Raw genomic sequence first — 23,162 nt, 5'->3', positions numbered from 1 at the left:
TTAAAACTAGTTTTTCAACCACTCCACACATTTTTTGTTAACAAACTATAGTTTTGGCAAGTCGGTTAGGACATCTACTTTGTGCATGGCACAAGTAATTTTCCCAACAATTGTTTACAGGCAGATTATTTACCTTATAATTCTCTATCACATTTCCAGTGGGTCAGAAGTTTACATACTCTAAGTTGACTGTGCCTTTAAACAGCTTGGAAAATTCCCGAAAATGATTTAATGGCTTTAGAAGCTACTAATTGACATCATTTGAGTCAATTGGAGGTGTACCAGTGGATGTATTTCAAGGCCTACCTTCAAACTCAGTGCCTCTTTGCTTGACATCATGGGAAAATCAAAAGAAATCAGCCAAATAATTGTAGACCTCCACAGTCTAGTTCATCCTTTGGAGCAATATCCAAACGCCTGAAGGTACCACGTTCATCTGTACAATCAATAATACGCAAGTATAAACACCATGGGACCATGCAGCTGTCATACCGCTCAGGAAGGAGATGTGTTCTGTCTCCAAGAGATTAACGTACTTTGGTGCAAAAAGTGAGAATCAATCCCAGAACAACAGCAAAGGACCTTGTGAAGATGCTGGAGGAAACAGGTACAAAGTATCTATATCCACAGTAAAACAAGTCCTATATCGACATAACCCGAAAGGCCGCTCAGCAAGGAAGAAGCCACTGCTCCAAAACCGCCATAAAAAAGCCAGATTATGGTTTGTACTGCACATGGAGACTTTTTAGAGAAATGTCACCTGCTCTGATGAAACAAAAATAGATATGTTTGGCCATAATGACCATCATTATGTTTGGAGGAAAAAGGGGGAGGCTTGCCAGCCTAAGAACACCGTCCCAACCTTGAAGCACGGGGGTGGCAGCATCATGTTGTGGGGGTGCTTTGCTGCAGGTGGGCCTGGTGCACTTCACAAAATAGATGGCATCATGAGGTAGGAAAATTATGTGGATATATTGAAGCAGCATCTCAAGACATCAGTCAGGAAGTTAAAGCTTGGTCGCAAATGGGTCTTCCAAATGGAGAATGACCCCAAACATACTTCCAAAGTTGTGGCAAAATGGCTTACGGACAACAAAGTCAAGGTATTGGAGTGGCCATCACAAAGCCCTGACTTCAATCCTATAGAAAATTTGTGGGCAGATCTGAAAATGTCTGTGCCAGCAAGGAGGCCGACAAACCTGCTTCAGTTACACCAGCTCTGTCAGATGGAATGGGCCAAAATTCACCCAACTTATTGTGGGAAGCTTGTGGAAGGCTACCACTTTTGACCCAAGTTACACAATTTAAAGGCAATGCTACCAAATACCAATTGAGTGTATGTAGACTTCTGACCTACTGAGAATGTGATGAAAGAAATAAAAGCTGAAGTAAATCATTCTCTGTATTATTCTGACGTTTCACATTCTTAAAATTAAGGGGTGATCCTAACTGACCTAAGACAGGTCATGTTTACTAGGATTAAATGTCAGGAATTGTGAAAAACCGAGTTTAAATGTATTTGGCTAAGGTGTATGTAAACTTCTGACTTCAACTGTATCTACACACAATACCCCATAATGAGAAAGCAAAAACAGGTTTTAGAAATTTTAGCAAATGTAAATTATATTTAAAAAAAAACATATCACAGGTGATCAGACCCTTTACTAAGTACTTTGCTGAAGCACTTTTGGCAGCAATTACAGCCTTGAGTCTTTTTGAGTATGACACTACAAGCTTGGCATACCCGTATTTGGGGAGTTTCTCCCATTCTTCTCTGCAGATCCTTTCAAGCTCTGTCAGGTTGGATGGGGAGCGTCATTGCACAGCTATTTTTGAAGTCTTTCCAGAAATGTTAGATCGGGTTCAAGTCCGGGCTCTGGCTGGGCCACTCAAGGACATTCAGAGACTTGTCCCGAAGTCACTCCCAGCGTTGTCTTGGCTGTGTACTTAGCGTCATTGTCTTGTTGGAAGGTGAACGTTCACCACAGTCTAAGGTCCTGAGTTCTCTGGAGCAGGTTTTCATCAAGGATCTCTCTGTACTTTGCTTCGATAATCTTCCTCCAGATATGACGCTTTGCATTCAGGCCAAAGAGTTCCATCTTGGTTTCATCAGACCAGAGAATCTTGTTTCTCATGGTCTGATAGTGCTTTTGTGCCTTTTGGCAAACTTCAACAGGGCTGTCATGTGCCTTTTACTGAGGAGTGGCTTCCGTCTGGCCCTACCATAAAGGCCTGATTGGTGGAGTGCTACAGAGATGGTTGTCCTTCTGGAAGGTTCTGTCATCTCCACAGAGGAACTACGGAGCTCTCTGATTGACCATTGGGTTCTTGGTTACCTCCTTGACCAAGGCCCTTCTCCCCCGATTGCTCAGGTTGGCTGGGTGGCCTGCTCTAGGAAGATTATTGGTGGTTCCAAACGTCTTCCATTTAAGAATTATGGAGCCCAGTGTGTTCTTGGGGACCTTCAATGCTGCAGAAATGTTTTGGTATCATGTCTCGGAGCTCTACGGACAATTCCTTCGACCTCATGGCTTGGTTTTTGCTCTGACATGCACTGTCAACTGTGGCACCTTTATATAGACAGGTGTGTGCCTTTCCAAATTATGTCCAACCAATTGAATTTGTACAGGTGGATTCCAATCAAGTTGTAGAAAAATCTCAAGGAGGATCAATGGAAACAGGATGCACCTGAGCTCAGTTTCGAGTCTCATGGTTAAGGAAATAAAACAACCATGTAATTCTAAAAACCTGTTTTCGCTTTGTCATTATGGGGCATTGTGTGTAGATTGAGGAATTTGTTTTAATTAATCAATTTTAGAATAAGGCTGTACATTACAAAATGTGGAAAAAGTAAAGGTTTCTGAATACATTCAGAATGCACTGTTCTGTTTAAGTTACCCCTTGGCAGCGTCATCAGAAAACACAGCATGGATTTTCACTGCTACACAGACGATACACAACTTAACATTTCTGTGTTACCAGAGGATTTTATCTCCACGGCTAAATGATTAGACCGTATTAGTGATTTATATACTTGGATGGCTCACAACTTCCTCCAGCTAAATGAAGACAAGACCAAGGTACATATTGTTGGAGCCAAAGCACAGAGAGAGAATCTGGCCTCACATTTTAATTCACGTTCAATAAAGATCAAAGACCATGTATAAAAACCTAGGTATTTTGCTTATTAAATCAATCCACAATTGTGCACCCCAATACATGTCACATGCTTTTAAGTTATGTACCCAGTAGGTCCCTCAGGTCCTCTGGCACTGGCCTTTTAACTATCCCAAAGCCTAGGACCAAGAGGCATGGAGAGGCAGCCTTTAGTTATTATGCCCCCAGCCTTTAGAATAGCCTGCCAGAGAACCTGAGGGGGGCTGAAACTCTGGACATATTTAAGAGATCTTATTAAAACACACCTTTTTAGATTTGCTTTTCCTTGGGGTTCTTTTTAGTTATTCGGTTACTTTCATTCTTTTGTTTTAAATCTTATGTCTTGTTATGTAGTAAATATTTCAGCTTTTATTTTCATAGATTTGTATTTGTTTTTTTTCCTGTGACGCACATTGTGTTGCATTCCATTTCTCAAATGTGTTGTATAAATTAATCTTGATTTGATGTAGTCACCAAATATGGAGTGTTAGTCAGTAATGTGTTGTATTGGATTTTCCATAAACATAACACTTTGTATTCCAGACAAAATGTGAAATGCGTTGCCAATTTTTTTGCAGTATTAGTTTAGTGGCTTGTTGCAAAAAGGATGTATTTTCTGCACATGCTTCATTCTTTTCACTCTGTCAGTTAGGTTAGGATTGTAGAGTATATACAATGTTGTTGATCCATCCTCTGTTTTCTCCTATCACTGCCATTAAATTCTTTAACTGTTTTAAAGTCACCATTGGCCTCATTACGAAATCCCTGAGCGGTTTCCTTCCTCTCTGGCAACTGAGTTAGGAAGGATGTCTGTATCGTTGTAGTGACTGGGTGTATTGATACACCATCTAAAGTGTAATTAATAACTTCACCATGCTCAGAGAGATATTTAATGTTTTATTTTTTTATCCTTACCCATCTACCAATAGGTGCCCTTCTTTGCGACATATTGGAAAACCTCCCTGGTCTTTGTGGTTGAATCTGTGATAGAAATGAACTGCTTGACTGAATGACCTTTATAAGTAATTGTATGTGTGGGGTACGGAGATGAGGTAGTCATTCAAATTTATGTTACACTATTATTGCACAGTGAGTCCATGCAACTTATTATGTGACTTGTTAAGCAACATTTTACTCCTGAAGTTATTTAGGCTTGCCATAACAAAGGGGTTTAATACTTATTGACTAAAGATTTCAGCTTTTCTTTTTTTTTAAATAATTTTTTAACATTTCTAAAAACATAAAGGCCAGTGACAAAAAACTCAGGCTGTAACACAACAAAATGTGGAAAAAGTAATGGGGTGTGAATGCTTTCTGAAGGCACTGTACAACATTCTCAATGAAGTAAGCTTTATATCCCAATAATATTCTTTATCCATTTAATATCGCAAAGAGGAGCCAACAGAAGATTCCAACATAGAATATGTATTATTGCTCCTATCTGTCACATGCGCTTACTCTAGGTGTACAAGACATTATGAACAAAAAGAGTTTTGAATTGTTTCATGTCGTTGTCCTCCGGTAGCTAGCTAGGTAAAATCATCCCTTTCCTAAATTTGCCATGGATGGAGATAGGGATTTGGACTTGTGGTTTTACTTAATTCTTTGTACTGCCCAATGATTTTGAAGGCGATTCTGATCCAACCATTTATTCATACATTGTTGTGCCCCTGGCCTGAGAGGATGGAAGTCCAACATGTAGCTAGATGTAGTTGACTAATGTTAACTCGCTGGCCTGGCGCATTGTTGCCTTTGAAAGGAAGTTAGGCTAGCGATGAAGCATTTTAGCCAGGTAGCCTAGGATAACAACAACTACAAGCGTGTACTGTATGACAGAGTCAGACTGTTTCGACAACATGAAAGAGAGAAGGATGTCATTGGTGTTTCTCTACAAGTAGTGTGAGTCAAGATGTTTGTTCTACTTACACACACACACACACATTATGTTCTTCTATCCTCGTGGGGACCTAAAATTTCCTTTCAAAATCCAATTTCCCTAACCTTTAACCTAAACCTAACCACTTACCCTAATTCTAACCCAAAAAGAACCCCTTGGTTTTCCTTGTGAAATGAAAGACCAAGACTCTTCCTACAGCTGGCCGCCTGGCCAAACTGAGCAATCGGGGGAGGAGGGCCTTGGTCAGGGAGGTGACCAAGAGCCCGATTGTCACTCTGACAGAGCTCCAGAGTTCGTCTGTGGAGATGGGAGAACCTTCCAGAAGGACAACCATCTCTGCAGCACTCCACCAATCAGGCCTTTATGGTAGAATGGCCAGACGGAAGCCACTCCTCACTAAAAGGCATATGACCGCCCGCTTGGAGTTTGCTAAAAGACACCAAAAGACTCTCAGACCATGAGAAACAAGATTCTCTGGTCAGATCAAACCAAGATTGAACTCTTTGGCCGGAATGCCAAGCATCACCTCTGAAGGGAACCTGGCACCATCCCTATGGTGAAGCATGGTGGTGGCAGCATCATGCTGTGGGATGTTTTTCAGTGGCAGGAACTGGGAGACTAGTCAAGATCGAGGGAAAGATGAACGGAGCAAAGTACAGAGAGATCCATGATGAAAACCTGCTCCAGAGCACTCAGGACCTCAGACTGTGTTGAAGGTACACCTTCCAACAGGACAACGACCCTAAGCACACAGTCAAGACAATACAGGAGTGGCTTTGGGACAAGTCTCTGAATGTCCTTGAGTGGCCCAGCCAGAGCCCGGACTTGAACCCAATTTGAACATCTCTGGAGAGACCTGAAAATAGCTGTGCAGTGGCGCTCCCCATCCAACCATCCAACCTGACAGAGCTTGAGAGGATCTGCAGAGAAAAATGGGAAAAACTCCCCAAATACTGGTGTGCCAAGCTTGTAGTGGCATACCCAAGAAGACTCGATGCTGTAATCACTGCCAAAGGTGCTCCAACAAAGTACTAATTAAAGGGTCTGAATATATATGTATATTTGATATTTTCTTTTTCTCATAAATGTGCAAACATTTCTAAAAACCTGTTTTTGCTTCTTCATTATGGGGTATTGTGTGTAGATTGATGAGGGGGGAAAAAACAATTTAATCAATTTTAGAATAAGGCTGTAACGTAACAAAATGTTGAAAATATCAAGGGGTCTGAATACTATTGCTTCATCTACTGCTGTACATATCATTCTTAGTATATCTTGTGTAAATAATTCTGGAGTACATACCTATAGATTACATTTTGATTACTGTTACAGTGCTATTTGGGTTGTTAATTGGATTTGTGTACTTTTTGTCTACTTGTTTGACTGCATTGCTAGGACACTGCATTGCTAGGACAAGTAGCGTAATCATTTCGCTGCACCCGCTATAACATCCGCTAAACTGTGTATGCGACCAATACACTTTTTTTATTTGATTTTGAACTGGCCTAGCGTTGGAAGATTTTTGTAGAACATTAGCCTATTTTCTGATAGATTAATCGTTTTAGCCAACATAGCTATATAGAAATAATATAATATTTAGAGTTAGCAATCCAGCTCAGTGTTTTGAGATCCTACTTCCTCAGGATGCAAATAATATAGCCAATATGCACAAAAATGTGCATTTTGACAGGTTGCACATCAAAATATCGGTCATGCATTTTCTGGATATGTTAGATGAAATAGCTTAATTTTTTATCACAGGCTACCATCTCAGTTGTGTTTACTTGGCACTGGAAAAAAATCATTCCAGGGTTTTTCTTTGCCTTTACTATTTTCTACAATGGCACACTTAACCAGCGTGGCTACCACAGCATTCTGCAGCAATGCGCTTAGTGGGACTATCATTAGTGGGACAATGCCCCAAAACACACCTCCAGGCTGTGTAAGGGCTATTTTACCTCATGAAGCTAAATGAGAGAATGCCACGAGTGTGTAAAGCTGTCATCAAGGAAAAGGGTGTCTACTTTGAAGAATATCAAATCTAAAATATATTTTGATTTGTTAACACTTTTTTTTGGTTTACATGATTCATGTGTTATTTCATAGTTTTGATGTCTTCACTATTATTCTACAATGTAAAAAATAAAGAAAAACCCTTGAATTAGTAGGTGTGTCCATATTGTAGTATTACATTTATCACGATATTACTTTATTTTTTCCATATCGCCAGCTTTATTGCCTCCCCCCCAAAATGATTTATCACAGATTAATATTTATAGCAAAAAATATATCGCAATGTGCACTTTCTTTTCCATATTGCCCGTCTCTACTAAACAGTACATTATACTGTAATCTACTGTGCTGTACTGAACTGTACTGTATTATAGACTATTCTTTACTGTAATGTACTGTACTCTGCTGTGCTGAACTGTACTGTGGTGTGCTTTGCTGTCTCCAAACTGGACCAAATCTGAAAGAATACTAGATGTCTATGTTTGGGTCAAATCAAGGCCGGTCCAGATGTTTGTGGACGTTGAAATCAAGGCCGGTCCAGATGTTTGTGGATGTTGAAATCAAGGCCGGTCGGGACCATACCAAATCTGAACCAAACATAGGCATGCATGATTGGTTCAGATTTGGTGCGGACCGGACCAAAACTCAACATCAAGGCCGGTCTGGACTGCACCAAAGATATATATATTTCTTTAAGACAGCCCAAAAGACGTCGGCATCGGCCCGTGCATAGTAAATAGCAAGACACCTGTGCTGTACTAGATGTCGCTATAGAAATGGATTGGTACTACCCTCTGCTGATGTTAGAGTGATTAACTGATGCCAGATCAATAGACTTATATTCACAAAAAAACAGAATTGCGCTGCATCAGAGCATGTGAGATGAGTTGCGCTGTTGGAAATCCCCCTCCTTGCTCAAGGACCTGTGTTTGCCCACCGCTTCGGCGCTCCATGTCCTTTCTTCCAACCGCTCCGCTAAAAAACGCTCCACGCTCACAGGAACAAAAAAACTGCCACTCCAAATTTGCTCTGTTCATTAAAATCACAATTTAATTTTTTGTGACTACCTGGACCTACCATTTGGTTTTGAAGTAAACCATATGGATTTGAATTAAAAGTATTTGAATAAACATGAAAATGTAAATGTAAGAAGCACACATCATTTCAGATAGGATACATGTCATATTAAACAGCATATAACACTCTAAATAAGTCAGGAGCCAGACCGGGAGCCTAAGAAGGAACAAAAATGAACAATTTAGGCTATATTATTTCAAGGCTATAGCCTACAAAGAAATACATTGTGAAGCATTTGAGAGTGTGACACAATGGGCTGGTAAGGACATAAAGCGCTCAGCATTTAAACAACATTTTGTTGTATATAAATAGATATTGTCTATAAATAGCACATATAGGCTGTGACTTACTTGGGATTAAATGCAAAGTAAACAAAAAATGACTTAGTGCCTTTGAATTCATTCACACTGTTTGGCCAGTGTGTGGCTTCAGGCTCATGCGATGATGCCTGGAGAGCCGGCCTGCAGCTGAGAATATCCTCTCGTCACTTGCAGAGCCACTGGGGATGATAAACACCCTTTTTGCCACTCTTACCAGGCTGGGCAGAGATGCAGAGTTTCTTTTGTATTTTTTATACATACATACATACATACATACATGTAGGCCTAAAGGTTTTTAGGCAAAAAAGAAAGCTCCTTGAACGTGGGAATATGCCAGGCCTATTGGGACAAAATCAAGTATGGCCTATTGTATAGATAATAAAACAGAAATGAACGAAACGTTTAAGAGATATGATTTTTAGTTTATAAATTCTTTGCTACAAAGACACACTTGGTTATCTACCCACCTCTTTCCTTTCTTTTAGCATGTGCACATAGTAAGTACACCATCAGGCTTTAGGGATATGTGTCTTTTCAGATTCCACAATGATTCTTTAGTTGTGGACATTACATCACCACACTAGCGCTCTTGCTCTTGGTCCTCATCTTTGTAAGTCACCTTGATTTAGTGTGTTTTATCAGTTTCTTTCTGAAAATATTTGGAGAACTCTGTGACTGTAGTAAAAGCAAGGGGCTATAGTAGCAAACAAGTAGACTACAAATGTATGCTGACCCGGGCTTGCCCTGAGCTCGTGAAGTGAGCGCTACTGGAGCAAAATTGGAGCGGGTGAGAAGTCGGACGCTCCATCCTTCGGGGAATCTCGCTCTGTGTTCCAGTCAAATTGGGATCGCTCCGCTCCAGTTCCGCTCACATACTCTCCATTGTATCAGTACAGTTACAGTGCCTTCAGAGGGTATTCACACCCCTTGACTTCTTCTACATTTTGTTGTGTTACAGCCTGAATTTAAAATTGACTAAATTTAGATTTTTTGGGGTCACTGGCCTACTCACAATACCCCATAATGTCAAAATGGAATTATGTATTGTTTTTAAGCTGAATTGTCTTGAGTCAATAAGTATTCAACCCCTTTGTTATGACATGCCTAAATAAGTTCAGCAGTAAAAATGTGTTTAACAAATCACATAAGTTTGCATGGATTCACTCTGTGTGCATAAGTGTTTAACATGAATTTTGAATGACTACCTCATCTCTGTACCCCACACATGCAATTATCTGTAAGGTCCCTCAGTCAAGCAGTGAATTTCAACCACAAAGACCAGGGAGGTTTGCCAATGCCTTGCAAAGAAAGGCAGATATTGGTAGATGGGTGAAAACAGTATCCCTTTGAGCATGGTGAAGTTATTCATTACACTTAGGATAGTGTATCAATGCACCTAGTCACGACAAAGATTCAGGCATCCTCAGTTGCTAGAGAGGTTTCTGGAGAGGAAGGAATCTGCCCAGAGATTTCACCATGAGGCCAATGGTGACTTTAGAACAGTTACAGAGTTTAATGGCTGTGATAGAAGAAAACTGAGGATGGATCAACAACATTGTAGTTACTCCACAGTACTAACATAATTGACAGCATGAACAGAAGGAAGCCTGTACAGAATATGCATCCTTTGCAACAAGGCACTAAAATAATACTGAAAAAAATGTGGCAAAGCAATTAGCTTTTTGTCCTGAATATGTGTAACAGTATGTTTTTGACAAATCCAATTCAACACGTTACTGAGTACCACTCTCCATATTTTCATGCTTTTCAAGCATAGTGGTGGCTGCATCATTTTATGGGTATGCTTGTAATCATTAAGGACTGGGGAGTTTTTCAGGATAAAGATAAAGGGAATGGAGCTAAGCACAGGCAACATCCTAGAGGAAAACCTGGTTGTCTGCTTTCCACCAGACACTGGGAGATGACACCCCCTGCTCTTATAATGCCATGGGATCTTTTTAGTACCACAGAGTCAGGACACCCATTTAACGTCCCCCTACACAGGGCAATGTACCCAATCAGATTTTGGAGAATTGCTGCGGGGACTTCCATTCAGCCACGAGCATTAGTGAGGTTGGGCACTGATGTTGGGTGATTAGGCCTGGCTCGCAGTCAGCATTCCAATTCATCCCAAAGGTGTTCAATGGGGTTGAGGTCAGGGCTCTGTGCAGGCCAGTCAAGTTCTTTCACACCGATCTCAACAAACCATTTCTGTATGGACCCTGCTTTGTACAGGGGGATATTGTCATGCTGAAACAGGAAAGGGCCTTCCCCAAACTGTTGCCACAAAGTCTAGAATGTCATTGTTTGCTGTAGCATTAAGATTTCCCTTCACTGGAACTAAGGGGCCTAGCCCGACCTATGAAAAACAGACCCAGATCCTTATTCCTCCTCCACCAAACTTTACAGTTGGCACTATGCATTGGGGCAGACAGTGTTCTACTGGCATCTGCCAAACCCAGATTCATCAGTTGGACTGCCAGATGGTGAAGCGTGATTCATCACTCCAAAGTTTCCACTGCTCCAGAGTCCAGTGGCAGCGAGCGTTACACCACTCCAGCCAACGTTTGGCATTGCACATAGTGATCTTAGGCTTGTGTACAGCTGCTCGGCCATGGAAACCCATTTCATGAAGCTCCTGACTAACAGTTATTGTGCTGACGTTGCTTTCAGAGGCAGTTTGGAACTTGGTAGTGAGTGTTGCAACCGAGGACAGACTATCGCTTCAGCAGTCGGTGGTCCCGTTCTGTGTTTTTGTGTAGCCTACCACTTCGCGGCTGAGCCGTTGTTGTCCCTAGACATTTCTACTTCACAATAACAGCACTTACAGGGTAGAAATTTGACCAACTGACTTCTTGGAAAGGTGGCATCCTATGACGGTGCCATGTTGAAAGTCACTGAGCTCTTCAGTAAGGCCATTCTACTGCCAATGTTTATCTATGGCGATTGCATGGCTGTGTGCTCAATTTTATACACCTGTCGGCAAAGGGTGTGGGTGAAATAGCCGAATCTACAAATTTGAAGGGGTGTCCACATACTTTTGTATATTTATAGTGTATTTATGCGTCTAACATTCTCACTCATCATTATTCATGATTCGGGTAGCATCCACATTAATGTAGAAGTGTTTAGAAACATTCTTATTTACAATAAAAGTGACTCAATACATTATTTACCATTCATTTCTGTTGGGCAGAAAATAATCTGAAACACAACCAAAACAAACAGCAAATGCATCCAACAAGTCTGTGGAGTCAAAAAGGTGATGTAATCATTGGGTGCTAGGAATATTTGACCGAATACTACACTTTTGACTACTTTAATACACATAAGTGTCTCAATGCTTTTGGTCCTCTAAAATGTGGGGACTATTTACTAAAGTACTGTAATTTCTAAACGGTTCACCCAATATGGATTGAAATACCCTCAAATTAAAGCTGACGGTCTGCACTTTAACTTCATAGTCATTGTATCATTTCAAATCCAAAGTGTTGGAGTGCAGAGCCAAAATAAAACAAAAATTGTCACTGTCCCAATACTTTTGAAGCTTTCTGCTTTACTGCTAGAGATGGTACACCATCATCATGTACAGATGATAACCGACCATTCCAGCCCCTCCACATCCTCAGACTCCCGTCTTTCCCCTTCAGTCGCGCAAGTTTAAAACGGTTGTCTTAAGGCAATTTTACTCACTGTTATGAAGGGATCAATAAACTATCAAGCACGGCGGCTAAATAACAGTCATTAAGGAAGAACTGAGTGAATTGATTTGACACTGAGAGAAGTTGAACTCCTTTTTAACTGGTTGTCCTTTCGGATGAGCAGCAGAGTGATGGGAAATGGCACAACATTAATCCGGGGGTGCGTTCAGTTCGGTTCAACGTTTACTACGTTTGTGTGACTGTTTGTACTAAACGACACAATTCCCCAAAACGGTGCGCAGCATTCTTATTATGAAATACATCTGCTCCCGTTTGATGGGTGTGGTGTGGCCTGATCAATTTGAGTTTGACCATTTTTAAATTGCAAAACTCATGCAGCACACCATACACGATGGTCCTCTGCGCCACCATAATCATGCCGTACTTGAAATGGTTGTACAGTACAATTTCCTTTGAATTAAACGTTTAACACCGTTCTGTCGTACTGAACGTACCCCGGGTGTAGAATCCTTTGTTTGACCTGTGACCTCAAACTTTAGTTACTCGTATGTCTTCTGTTCTGAGAGACGTTACTTAGAGAATCCCTCCCTATCTGTCTATCCCCCACACTTCCTCTTTCCATTTCTCTCTCTCTCTCTCTCTCTCTCTCTCTCTCTCTCTCTCTCATGGCTGTTCCTCTGTTCCCTTTATTATCTGTGTCTGTCTGACTTTGTCTGTCAATCTCTGTCACTCGGCCTCTCTCTGTCACTCGCTTTCTATCTGCAAGGGCTGCTCCTCTGTCACCACATCACCATGGCAACGTCATGTCACTCTGTCCCTATCGCCGGCTGTCTGTATCTTTAATTATGTTCAGACAAAAGTCAGTGTCTTGTGTTTTTTCTGTCTTCTTCTTTTTCACATTCTCCCCATCGGAACGTCCCTCCCAGCTCGGGCTGCGTGATTAGCGTTTGTCGGAGGGATTTGCATAAGAACAGTGAGACTGTGGCGGCGGCGCTGTGGCGTAGGAGACCCCAGGAGAGATTAGCGACATTAGCATGCTGGAGCCTACAGGGCTCAAGCTACAGCTAACGGTGTCTATGCAGGAGATTGTCTGACTTGTTCTGCTACTCACAGACAGGCTCTATACAAAGAAACGTGGACAGTTGGAGGTTGGACACAGGTTTCCTATGGACCTAGTACTTACTCTGTCCTTAGGGTCCCCAGACCTGGGCTAGGTTAAGTTCAAGTCTTTTTAGAGTTAGTGTTATACGAGCCGCTTGTTTGCCAAGGGGCTTGTCTTGATTTCTTGTCCACCTATGGGGTCGTTGGCTTGGGGATTTTGTATGCCTTTGACAGGAAAGGGAAATACATGAATTCATCTCAATAACCATACCACTAAAACACATCTGACCCCAGAGATGAGATTGAGCTGATCACTCATCCTCAGAGAATCACCTCCTTGTAAAATGGGAATTTTCCTGCAGCACTGATGGTCACTCCAGAGGTCCGGAATGCAGTCACTTCACTGTACTGAAGGGAATCAACATTGAGGGAATGGAGTGAAAATCACAGCTACACACACACACACACACACACACACACACACACACACACACGTAGCAGATTCAGACTCACTCTGTGTCACAGTCCATCAGCTGCAATGCCCAGCTTTGGCTGAGAAACTTGCTTGGCCTAGCCTGGGGTTGAGACCACCACACAGCTTGGACTGGCCTCAGCCATAAATAGGCAGCAGTATTTCGCTGACAGTGGTGTGAGTGCGCAGATACATCACAGAGAGAGGCCACTGCTATCATCAGGGGATATAGAGGGAGAGGGACGCCATCCATCTTCCATCCTCTGGGCAGGAGTCTGGCACAGAGACAACACAGGGCGGAGAGTTGGCGGCTGACCTAGGGTTGTCACTAGTTACCACAGCCAAAAAGTCAGAACTATGGCTAAACCCTGCCTATTTCTGCAATTTCCCTTCTTAAAATCTGCTTTTAAACCTAACCTTAACCCTAACCTTAACCACACTGCTAACCTTATGTCTAATTCTAACCTTAAATGATGACCAAAAAGACCCCACACGTCTGATGTGTCACGCACACAAGCAAACACACACACATGCGTTGGGCCGTTTGCCTCGTGGGATTATCCTATGTAGATTTAAAGGTGAGCCTCGGCTCTCTGTTTTGAGGTGATCCTGTCAGCTAGACGGAGGACCGTTATGACACAACATCCCCATTGATGTTCTACTACTCTGCTCCTCATGGGAACTTCTGGGCTGGGATGAGGGGCCTTGTCTCTCGCGGTTGACCTGTGCTGGATGAGGAGTATATAACAGTGCGTCTTTTTCCAATGAGTGTGTGGGTGTTTGCGTGTTGTGCACAAATGGCCGTGTTCATTTCGCTCGTTGACGATGATCAATCTCTCTCTTTCCCTCTCCTCTTTTTCTTTCCCTCTCCTTACCAATTTTCTCCACCTCTATTTTCTCCCTCTTTTTCTATCTCTAGCTGGCTGCCCAGACTCTCTCATAACGGAGTTGCATCACTTCCGGGCCCTAGGTGATGAACAGGTGAGTCCTGAACAGTGTACCCAAACAAACAACCCCAGCCAAACTCCTGTCTATCCTATCTAGAGGGAAACTAGCATCTCCACCCAGCCTCAACCTCAGCCCTCCTGTCTCACTCGGGTCACATGGGAAACATGCTCCTGGTCTCTCTGTCACATCTAACAGGGCTTTAATTGTCTCATCTGCTGCTATAATACAGTGTATGCCACTATCCTGGTGTTGCAAGCTCCATGCTCTACAAACTGAGCTACCAGCCCGCCCTTCAACTAGCCTGACATCCGTCCCAAATGAACAACATCTCTCTCTCTCTCTCTCTCCGTCCATCTCGCAGCACCTCAGCCAGGAAGAGTTAGTTTTAAGATGGAGTGTCTGATTCTCTACTCTACCACTCAATACTCTTCATTCACCCCCTCTGCCAGGGGTATTAAAATCTTACCCTACAAGGTAGTGGAAAGCAGTGGAACTGGCTTTGAATTTGAGGGCCCTATACTCCTCCTTATCTTCAACACTTCTATACTTCCACTGTAAAATAGTGTCATTTTGAAGTAGCTTACTAATAAGGAAAATGATAAACAATAAGGACCCCATACCCCATTGTTCACTCCTGAGACTCTTCAGGCAAACATACTCTCTTCAACATTATTTCAATTTACTCCGACATAAGATTAGCACATTTGCAATAATAAACATAATGAAGTGATGAAACAATGCTCCCATTGCATGAGTGAGTTATTGGTGGGGCTTTGAATTCTGAGTATGAATGCTTAGCCAACTCTAAGCTTGCCCTGTGGTTCCATTGCGCAGTGAAACGTGCCATTCTGAAAGCATAAGTGATGTGAACCGAATGGTTAAAAGCCCCTTCTGAGCTGGGCCTTTATGCAGATGTATGATTGAGGCATGCATCAATTAGCCTTTGTCACAGAGACACAATTAGCATGACTATGTGTCTGGTCATAATGCTGTGTGTGTGTGTGTGTGTGTGTGTGTGTGTGTGTGTGTGTGTGTGTGTGTGTGTGTGTGTGTGCATATGCATGAGTGCACATCTCTTTTGCTCTGCCTTTTTCTCTCTCTCTCTCTCTCTCTCTCTCTCTCTCAATACATTTCAATAAAATGATGCTTAAAGACATGAAGTACCATATTGTCAAAGCGGAAATTCATATACTTCATATCCATCAAAAAATGGATAATGGAATGAATGAATCTCTCTGTGTGTGTGTGTGTATATCAGTACGAGCGGTACCAGCAGTATGCAGCCGAGGAGTGTCTCCTCCAGATGGGAGGGGTGTTGTGTCCAGCCCCTGGATGTGGCGCAGGCCTGCTGCCTGAGGAGGACAAGAGGATGATCCAATGTCTGCTCAGCAACGGTTTGGGATGCGGGGTGAGACATGCATACGCGCAAGCACACGACACGTGAAAAGATGTCATCGTAAAACCATTTACATGCCGCTCTCTAATTAGCCACCCGATTTTAAAGATTAGGAGAAAGTGTACATTAGTTCTGAATGATTGCATGTTTGCAAACACCGCCATCTTCATCACAGGGGAGCAGAATTGGGCTCGCTACAGGGTGTCGTCTGTCACCTACAGTATCTCGCTCTCTATCTCAATCTCTCCATCTATCTGTCTCCACTAACAGCAGCCTGGCTTAGAGAGGAAGAAATAGCGAGAGAGAAGAAGAAATAGCGAGAAAGAGAGAGGGGAAGAAATAGCGAGAGAGAGAGAAAGAAATATCGAGAGAGAGAGCGAAATAATGAGAGAGCGAGAGAGAGCGAGAGAATACATGCAAGTATGTGTGTGTAGCCATAAGATCCCAGGTGACATTGAGAGGGTGGTGGTGGTGTGTGTGCACATTCGTTCCAGTCCACCCAGAGGTCTGTGGGAAGCAGATAAAGCCTTTATAAGTGTCAGGCTGCTACTTTAAGACAAGGGTCCTATCACTTTAACACTCCCCCAGATGCAGTTCTCATTGGGGTGGGGGGGGTGCTCAAGGCCTTAGGATACTGGTGAGCTGGCTTCTCTTAAAGACTCCACATACAGAAATCAATATTGCCCGCCTCCCTGTCTTTTTCATGTCCTCCCTGCTAGTGTTTGTGAGCTGGCTTTAGGAGCCCCTTGCTGCAGCTCCGGTACGACGTACAGCTCAGATGGGCCCTGGCGGACCCGGCTGCAGCCGCAGGGTACAATAGACATTGGTCAGCAGAGGAGACCTGTAAACATGCATTAAGACATTTTATCTCTGTGGACCATGCAGGTCCTAGTCTCGTCCACCAGCCGGCTCTCGGTTGTAATTAGCCTGGGGACGAGGTTAAATGAGCCCTGGCACTGAATCCGAACGCAGACATGGGAGGAGGGCTGTAGAGTTGGATAGGGAGAACTACAGGGTGTGTGTGGGTGTTCGTATAGTGTGTGTCTGTCTGTGTTAAACAGAGGATGGTGAAATATTCCTCTGTCTTTGGTACTCCAATGTGTGTGTCTGTGTGATTTTTAGTTAGCAGATGTACAGCAAGAGAGTATCTTTGTTTTGTGTCTTGAGTGATGTGAGAGTCAGAGACTCTTTCTTCTGACAGTGCCTTCAGAAAGTATTCATACCCCTGGACCTTTTCCACATTTTGTTGTGTTACAAAGTGGTTTAAAAATGGATGTAATTGTCATTTTTCTGTCAACGATCTACACAAAATATTATAATGGAAGAAAAAATCTAACATTTGTATGAAATGTAAAAAATTAAACACTAATATATCTTGATTAGGTAAGTATTCAACCCCCTGAATCAATTCATGTTAGAATCAACTTTAGCAGCGATTACAGATGTGAGTCTTTCTGGGTCTCTGAGTCTTAGTTTTCCACACCTGGATTGTGAAACATTTGCCCGTTATTCTTTTTTAAATGATTCAAGCACTGTCAAATTGGTTGTTTAATCAAAGCTGGACAACCATTTTAAGGTCTTGCCATACATTTTTAAGCAGATTTAAGTCAAAACAGTAACTCTGCCACTCAGGAACTTTCGCTGTCTTCTTGGTGAGCAACTCCAATGTAGATTTGGGCTTGTGTTTTAAGTTATTGTCCTGCTGAAAGGTGAATTAATCTCCCAGTGTCTGGTGGAAAGCAGACTGAACCAGGTTTTCCTCTAGGATTTTGCCTGTGCTTAACTCCATTCCCTTTATTTTTTATCCTGAAACACTCCCCAGTCCTTAAATTATTACAAGCATACCAATAACATGATGCAGCCACCCCTATGCTTGAAAATAGGTAGTGTGGTATTCAGTAATATGTTGTATTGGATTTGCCTCAAACATAACACTTTGTATTCAGGACAAAAAGTGAATTGCTTTGCCACATTTTTTGCAGTATTACTTTAGTGCCTTGTTGAAAATAAGATGCATGTTTTGGAATATTTTAATTCTGTACAGGCTTCCTTCTTGTGGAGTAACTAACATGTTGATCCATCCTCAGTTTTCTCCTCACTGCCATTAAACTCTGTAACTGTTCTAAAGTCACCATTGGCCTCGTGGTGAAATCCCTGAGTGGTTTCCTTCCTCTCCGGCAACTGAGTTAGGAAGGACTCTGGACGCCTGTATCTTTGTAGTGACTGGGTGTATTGATACACCATCCATGCTCAGAGGGATATTCAATGTCTGTTTGGAGCCCTTCTTTGTGAGGCATTGGAAAACCTCCCTGGTCTTTGTGGTTAAATCTGTATTTAAAATGCACTGCTAGACCTTAAATATAATTGTATGTGTGGGGTACAAAAATCATCTTAAACGCCATTATTGTACACAGAGTGAGTTCATGCAACTTATTATGTCACTTGTTAAGCAACGTTTTACTCCTGAACTTATTTAGGCTTGCCATAACAAAGGGGTTTAATACTTATTAACTCAAGACATTTCAGGTTTTTATTTTTCATTCATTTGTAAAAATGTCAAATATCATTCCACTTTGACATTATAGGGTATTGTGTGACCAGTGACAAAAACATCTAAATTATTTGAAATTCAGGCTGTAACACAACAAAATGTAGAAAATGTCAAGGGGTGTGAATACTTTCTGAATGCACTTTATATGAGAGAGCGAGATGAAGCGAGAGATTGAGAGAAAGGAAGGGTGTCAGGGAGGGCAGAAGGGGACAACTTTGCCACTTCATCAGTAAGCTCTCTCACAGAGCTCTTCTTAGAGCTTCACTAGAAAACTCTCATTTAGAAGAGTTCCCAGTGCTGCTGTCACCCTCAGTTCAAAACTTCACATGTGCCATATGATTCTGTACTGAGACAGACACTGCAGTGTGCTGAATCTACATTACAATATGATATCCACCCACTACTGAGCAACAGCACAGAGCTGCACATCACTTAATGTTTCATTCAGTTGACTTACAAAGGCTATGTCAGTTTTTGTGAGTGTGTTTGTGTCAGTGCATGTGTGTATGTTTACCCTCTGAGGGTGCTGTCTGGGGTGCTGTGATCCGTTGTGTTGCTCAGTGAAGGGAGGCGAGGGGAAATGGGTTTGTCAGCCACCGGAACCCTGCTGCAACCCCTCATGACTCTTCCACACTCCACTGGGCAGCTCTGTCTCTGTACCAGCCACGCAACCCACCCACTGGCCAACCCACAACCCAGCCGCAAACCTTAGCCCCACCCGGCCCCCAGCCCAACTCGGCTAGACAAATGACTTAAACTTAGAGGTGAGGATTTTCTCCAGACCAAGAGACCTGATCAGGTGGAAAAGAGACCCCTTGTCATAGGCTATTGCTGTCATATAGTTATAATTTGAGTTTGTTATAACATGTGATATGAAGTGAGACTTAAGACAAGTTACTGTTGAATGTTGCAGAAAACCATTCAAAATGACTTCACAGACAATCAGGTCACCTTGCTACAGTGTAGTGTAGTGACGAGTCCTGAGACTCCTCACTTCTCATCACCTCGTGTCTCAGACAAGCTTTGGTGCATACGCCACGGGCGTTTGATGAAGCGACTGTTCAGAGTTTTCTGCCGAAGATGATGATGGAGGCTCATCTGAGGGAAGAGTGGGAAAGAGCGAGGGAGGGGGAGGAAGAAAGCGCCTGTCAGAAGCGCTCCTCTTCTCCCCTCGTCTCATCACAGGCGGCGCCATGCAGGAGTTTGGAAACAAAGAGGCGTCTGTCTCCCAGACCTGAGAGGAGAGCTGCTATCAGTCACACTTAAAAACCGCAGATAATAAAAGAAAGAAAGAGCGACAAGCCCCCTCTCCTTCAAAACTCCAGCCCCTTTGATGAAGTGCAAAATCACTGTTGCGCTTCAAAAGATGGAGTCGAGCTAAAAATACAAAAGCATCTTCTAGATTCCTAGTTAATCCCTGTTGTGGAAGGATTCGGTGTATATCAGCTCCCTACTTCCACATGCAGGCTTGGTGGCTCCTAGTGGGGGAGCGTATAGAGATGGCGCCACCCGGTGTCTATCTTAGGAACTTGTATACAACCTGTGGGAGAAGATGCAGCCAGTCATTAAATGCCTTGAAACCAGGGGTGCGTCTTAATAGTAAAGAAAAAATGGCTTCATCTCCACGTCTCCTTTCCTTCATCTGCGGTGTTGTGATGGAACTATACCGATGAAAGCAAACTCATGGCTGGCGTCCACTGAAAGGAAAGGGAGCCACTATAGAGTATTAAGAAGCACCCCAGTTCAGGTTTTCAGCGTGACTAAATGGATCATATTATTAAGGCAACATTTTGTGTGTCTTCTTGCAGTTTGTGTTCTGCCGTGACTGTAAGGAAGGGTTCCATGAGGGCGAATGTCATGTGAGGTCATCACCTGTCTCAGGAGGAGCCCTGCAGGTAACTGAGCCAATCAGCTGTGTGCTGCCCCCTGTTACACTGTCTCTGCTGCCTCCTACAGTCCACATGACCAGCATTAGTATCTAAAGAGGGAACACTGAAACGTACTTGTAATGGCTTGTAACAGTTCATAATTCAGAGTTGTGAGTAAAGATTAATTTAGAGATATTATATGTTTTATGTATGACTTGAGTTTTAAAACATGCCACAACATGGCATTCCTAAATCAACCAAATTTAAGCACAACATTCACTGTATCCACTCAAGAAATAAACCCCCAGTCTCTCACCCCTGGTCTGGTCTCTCTTTACTCTCTCCCTTGACCTCCCGCCCCAGGGTTATGTAGTGAACGAGGAGGCAGCTCTTCAGGCTCGGTGGGAGCAGGCCTCGCAGGAGACTATAGACGAGACCACCCGTCCATGTCCACATTGCAAGGTCCCAGTGGAGAAGAGTGGTAAGGCACTGTTTCTCCATCCCTCCATCTCACTCCATCCATTCTCTGATCCTTATTCCAATATATACATACACTACCGGTCAAAAGTTTTAGAACACCTACTCATTCAAGGGTTTTTCTTTATTTTTACTATTTTCTACATTGTAGAATAATAGTGAAGACATCAACATGATGAAACAACACATATGGAATCATGTAGTAACCAAAAAAGTGTTAAACAAATCAAAATATATTTTATATTTGAGATTCTTCAAATAACCAGCTTTGCACATGATTGGCATTCTCTCAACCAGCTTCATGAGGTAGTCACCTGGAATTCATTTAAATTAACAGGTGTGCATTCTTAAAAGCTAAATTGTGGAATTTCTTTCCTTCTTAATGCGTTTGAGCCAATCAGTTGTGTTGTGACAAGGGGGGGGGGGGGTACAGAAGATAGCCCTATTTGGTAAAAGACCAAGTCCATATCATGGCAAGAACAGCTCAAATAAGCAAACAGTCCATCATACTTTAAGTCATGATGGTCAGTCAATCCGGAACATTTTAAGAAGTTTCTTCAAGTGCAGTCGCAAAAACCATCAAGCGCTATGATGAAACTGGCTCTCATGAGGACCGCCACAGGAATAGAAGACACAGAGTTACCTCTGCTGCACAGGATAAGTTCATCAGAGTTACGAGACTCCGAAATTGCAGCTCAAATAAATGCTTCAGAGTTCAAGTAAGAGACACATCTCAACATCAACTGTTCAGAGGAGACTGGGTGAATCAGGCCTTCATAATCAAACTTCTGCAAAGAAACCACTACTAAAGGACACCAATAAGAAGATGAGACTTGCTTGGGCCAAGAAACATGAGCAATGGACATTAGACCGGTGGAAATTTGTCCTTTGGTCTGGAGTCCAAATTGAGATTTTTGGTTCCAACCGCCATGTCTTTGTGAGACGAGGTGTGGATGAACGGATGATCTCCGCATGTGTATTTCCCACCGTAGAGCATGGAGGAGGAGGTGTAATGGTGTGGGGGTGCTTTGCTGGTGACACTGTCTGTGATTTATTTAGAATTAAAGGCACACTTAACCAGCATGGCTACCACAGCATTCTGTAGAGATACGCCATCCCATCTGGTTTGTGCTTAGTGGGACTATCATTTGTTTTTCAACATGACAATGACCCAACACACCTCCAGGCTGTGTAAGGGCTATTTGACCAAATAGGAGAATGATGGAGTGCTGCATCAGACGACCTGACTTCCACAATCCCCCGACCTCAACCAAATTGAGATGGTTTTGGATGAGTCGGACCGCAGAGTGAAGGAAAAGCAGCCAACGAGTGCTCAGCATATCTGGGAACACCTTCAAGACTGTTGGAAAAGCATTCCAGGTGAAGCTGGTTGAGAGAATGCCAAGAGTGTGCAAAGCTGTCGTCAAGGCAATGGGTGGCTATTTGAAGAATCTCAAATATAAAATATATTTGTGTAACACCTTTTTGGTTACTATATGATTCCATATGTGTTATTTCATAGTTTTGATGTCTTAACTTTTCTACAATGAAAAAGAAAATGTAAAAATAAAGAAAACCCCTTGAATGAGAAGGTGTTCTAAAACTTTTGACTGGTACTGTATGTGTTCTATATCTACGTTGTTTTCCATATGCCCTTTATTTCTCCAACCCCTTAACACCACCCTCTGCAGTGGGAACAATACTGTATAATAGATTTCAAATGCCATCCTTTCATACATTGTCCTCTTCCCAAGCTTAGTCTTCTCTTCTTCTTTTTGCCTGTCTGTAAAGTTGTGTGTTTTTATACTGTGTTCCCAGGTGGCTGTATGCACATGGTGTGTCCCCGTGCCCAGTGTAAGTTTGAGTGGTGCTGGATTTGTCGTGTGGAGTGGAACAGGGAGTGTATGGGCAACCACTGGTTTGGCTGACTCTGAGACCTCAGAAAGGCCCTGCCGCCACTCAGGAATACGTACCTAGGACTGGAACACAAAATCTATCATGTGTTTAAAAGACTCAATAAAGCTGTGCCCTGACCTATCACAATCTCTTAAGCAGTGACCTCATTTGCCTTCAGTCACATTAGATTAATGCACAATGGTTGTCCGGCTTTAACTGGACAATATAGTGGATTTACACAGCATTTTTTTCCTTCTTGTGTCAAAGGCTGTCTCTGTGTCCATTGTACATCACAACCTTGTTATAAAGAATACAATGTTGTCTGTGT

At 42.6% G+C, this 23,162-nt stretch overlaps 1 protein-coding gene across 1 annotated transcript in view; it reads left to right on the top strand.

Moving 5' to 3' along the window:
• The window catches only part of prkn (parkin RBR E3 ubiquitin protein ligase), a 91,310-nt gene extending 68,155 nt beyond the window's left edge, over positions 1–23,155 (top strand). Inside the window, exons 8-12 of the mRNA XM_014154109.3 lie at positions 14,618–14,679; positions 15,905–16,054; positions 20,402–20,488; positions 20,825–20,942; positions 22,757–23,155. Of these exons, the coding sequence (XP_014009584.2) occupies positions 14,618–14,679; positions 15,905–16,054; positions 20,402–20,488; positions 20,825–20,942; positions 22,757–22,866 (527 nt within the window). The 3' untranslated portion in view covers positions 22,867–23,155. The remainder of the gene's footprint in view (positions 1–14,617; positions 14,680–15,904; positions 16,055–20,401; positions 20,489–20,824; positions 20,943–22,756) is intronic.
• Positions 23,156–23,162: the final 7 nt, after the last annotated feature.

Source organism: Salmo salar, chromosome 18 (genome assembly GCF_965601325.2).
Source record: "Salmo salar chromosome 18, fSalSal1, whole genome shotgun sequence".
In the NCBI taxonomy this organism is placed as follows: Eukaryota; Metazoa; Chordata; class Actinopteri; order Salmoniformes; family Salmonidae; genus Salmo; species Salmo salar.
Note: the sequence above shows the minus strand (reverse complement) of the source record. Positions and strands in the feature narration are given on the sequence as shown.